The 2555-nt window shown below is 38.2% G+C and overlaps 1 protein-coding gene across 1 annotated transcript; it reads left to right on the top strand.

Moving 5' to 3' along the window:
• Window positions 1–442: 442 nt before the first annotated feature.
• On the top strand, window positions 443–2260 carry LOC100639379 (zinc finger BED domain-containing protein 1-like). Its single transcript, XM_003390538.1, has one exon. It carries the CDS (start codon window positions 443–445, stop codon window positions 2258–2260), a length of 1818 nt encoding a protein of 605 aa, XP_003390586.1.
• Window positions 2261–2555: the final 295 nt, after the last annotated feature.

The raw sequence follows: 2555 nt of genomic DNA, 5'->3' as shown, positions 1-2555 counted from the left end.
TCGAAAGAGAAGTGGGAATCGTTTCAAACGATTCCGAGTTCAGCCACACCCAACCACACCCTTTAATATTAATAATAGTTAATAAATCAGTAGTTATTAATATTAATTATTCATTACTATTGCATTTGCTTGCTGCAGCAAACTTAGCAAAGACCTCTGCTTGCAATCAAATGTGGTTATTAATTAGTCTGGACACATTACAGCTGTTATTTAACACTATACCTGCCTGCATCAAACACAAACTGACTCAGCAAAGACCTCTGCCTACAACAGTCAAAGGTTAGTGATGTCAGGAACAAGAATGCAGACAGTTGATTGGTTGGATTGTACTCTAATCCCACCTCTCTCTAGCTTGTATAAAAGGAGCAGAACTTAAACTTAAAAAGACAGAAACAAAATTTGAAAGTTAGAATTATTGTTAGTCAACGTAGTCCCGAGCATTATGGCTTCTCCTTCTTCTACTTCAAAACGATCCAGAAGTTCAGTGTGGACATATTTCAATAAAGTAGATGATGACAAGAATGCTGCTTGCCTAATCTGCAAAAGCAAGTTAACATATTGTAAGAATACAAGCAACTTACTAAAACATCTCCAGACAAAACATCAAAAAGAGTACCAGGAATGTCTTGAGGAAAGGAAAGCAAATGAGAATCAAAAGAAGGCCAAACGTTCAGAATCATCCACGCCAGTTCAAACAATACCTGATATGTTCCTTCAGAGCCATCCATATTCCAGTGACTCTATGAAAAAGAAGAAAATAGATGATGCAGTTATTGAATTTATTTGCAAAGATATGCAACCTACCTCTGTAGTTGAAGATGCTGGTTTTAAGAAACTGGTCACTGTGCTTGACAATCGTTATCAAGTTCCTAGTCGGCGTACAATAACAAGAGAAATTCTACCAAAGAAGTATGAAAGTACGAAAGCAAAGATTGAGGAAGAGATGAACACTGCTACTTCTGTTGCTCTTACCACAGACATATGGACATCATGCCAAACAAAATCCTACTGTTGTGTTACAGCTCATCTAATAAATGGAGACTGGGAGCTGAAGTCATACCTTTTGGAAACCTTTCATTTCTGCTTGGATCACACAGCAGCCAATATTTCGATAGAGTTACAACGAGTTGTTGAAAGCTGGAACATACAAGATAAAATAGTATGTGTGGTCACTGACTATGCTGCTAACATGGTGGCTGCTATTTCATCAACTCGTTGGCGTCATCTACCATGCTTTGCACACTCTCTAAATCTTGTAGTCCAGAACTCAATCAAGAGTGATCCTGAGCTTTTTGCAATACAAACAAAGTGTAAAAATGTTGTTTCACACTTTCATCGCAGTGTTAAATCAACAGAGAAGCTAGGAGAGATCCAACGCCAACTTTCACTCCCAGAGCACAAGTTGATACAAGATGTTTCCACTCATTGGAATTCAACTTACATCATGCTTGAACGTTTTTACGAGCAATTTGAAGCAATAACAATGACTCTCTGTTTGGTGAATCAAAATGATCTTTGCTTGAAAGCTGACAAGAAGGACACAATTTCTAGAGCACTGCAACTATTAAAGCCATTTTTAGAAGCCACAGAGAACATATCAGGGCAAGCATATGTTTCTATTTCAATGATAGTTCCTTTAACGAAAATTCTTCAACAGCACTGTAGCTCACTTTATAGAGCCAATCCTTCCTCAGTACTTGCTGGATCCCTGAACTCAGAACTGAATAACAGGTTTACGTCTATTGAGACCCACTATGTCACAGCAGTTAGCACTCTACTTGATCCGCGTTTTAAAAAAATTTCCTTCGCTGACAAGACAGCCCTTAGCCACACAATGAACAGAATAACACAAGAGTTACAAACGGTTGTTCCCGAACCATCAATCAACTCAACTGATCAGGATTCTAGGTCACCTGACATGGAAGAGGCCTCAACTGACAGTATTTGGAACTCATTTGACCAAAAGGCTAAGGAGTCACAAATTCATCGAACTTCTACTGTTGAGGCAACTATAGAAGTCAGGAGATACTTCGAGGAAGCCGTCATTAGTAGAAATAAAGATCCTCTTGAATGGTGGAAAGAAAACAGCTGTCGTTTCCCATTGTTAAAAGTGCTAGCAAGACGTTATTTATGCATTCCAGGTTCATCTGTCCCTTCTGAAAGACTTTTTTCCCAGGCAGGAGTCCTAGTTTCTGAAAGAAGAAATCGTATCTCACCAAAGAATGTGGACATCATTTTGTTTCTCAACCAGAACTTATAGACTATAGTTTAAAGTGTTATATTATATTTAATAATCTGATATTGTGTTAGTATTATTGTTATTCAAGAGTACTTAAGACAAGACTCCTTTACATCTCTCTTGTCCGGTCACAGATCACTTACTGTTCCCCTGTGTGGCGCCCTATGTTCATAAAGGACATTGTCACTCTAGAGAGGATTCAGCGCAGGTCCACTAAATTCATTGTTGGTAACTCTCTGTCATATCGTGATAGGCTAACCTCACTTAACCTGTTGCCATTAATGTACTTTTATGAATATTTGGATATCATTTTTTT

The sequence above is a fragment of the Amphimedon queenslandica genome, unplaced genomic scaffold, assembly GCF_000090795.2.
Source record: "Amphimedon queenslandica unplaced genomic scaffold, v1.1 AMPQUscaffold_12392, whole genome shotgun sequence".
NCBI lineage: Eukaryota > Metazoa > Porifera > Demospongiae > Haplosclerida > Niphatidae > Amphimedon > Amphimedon queenslandica.
Note: the sequence above shows the minus strand (reverse complement) of the source record. Positions and strands in the feature narration are given on the sequence as shown.

Excerpts from the sequence above, each read along its gene's own strand:
- LOC100639379 (XM_003390538.1), top strand. The coding sequence starts at position 443 with ATGGCTTCTCCTTCTTCTACTTCAAAACGATCCAGAAGTTCAGTGTGG.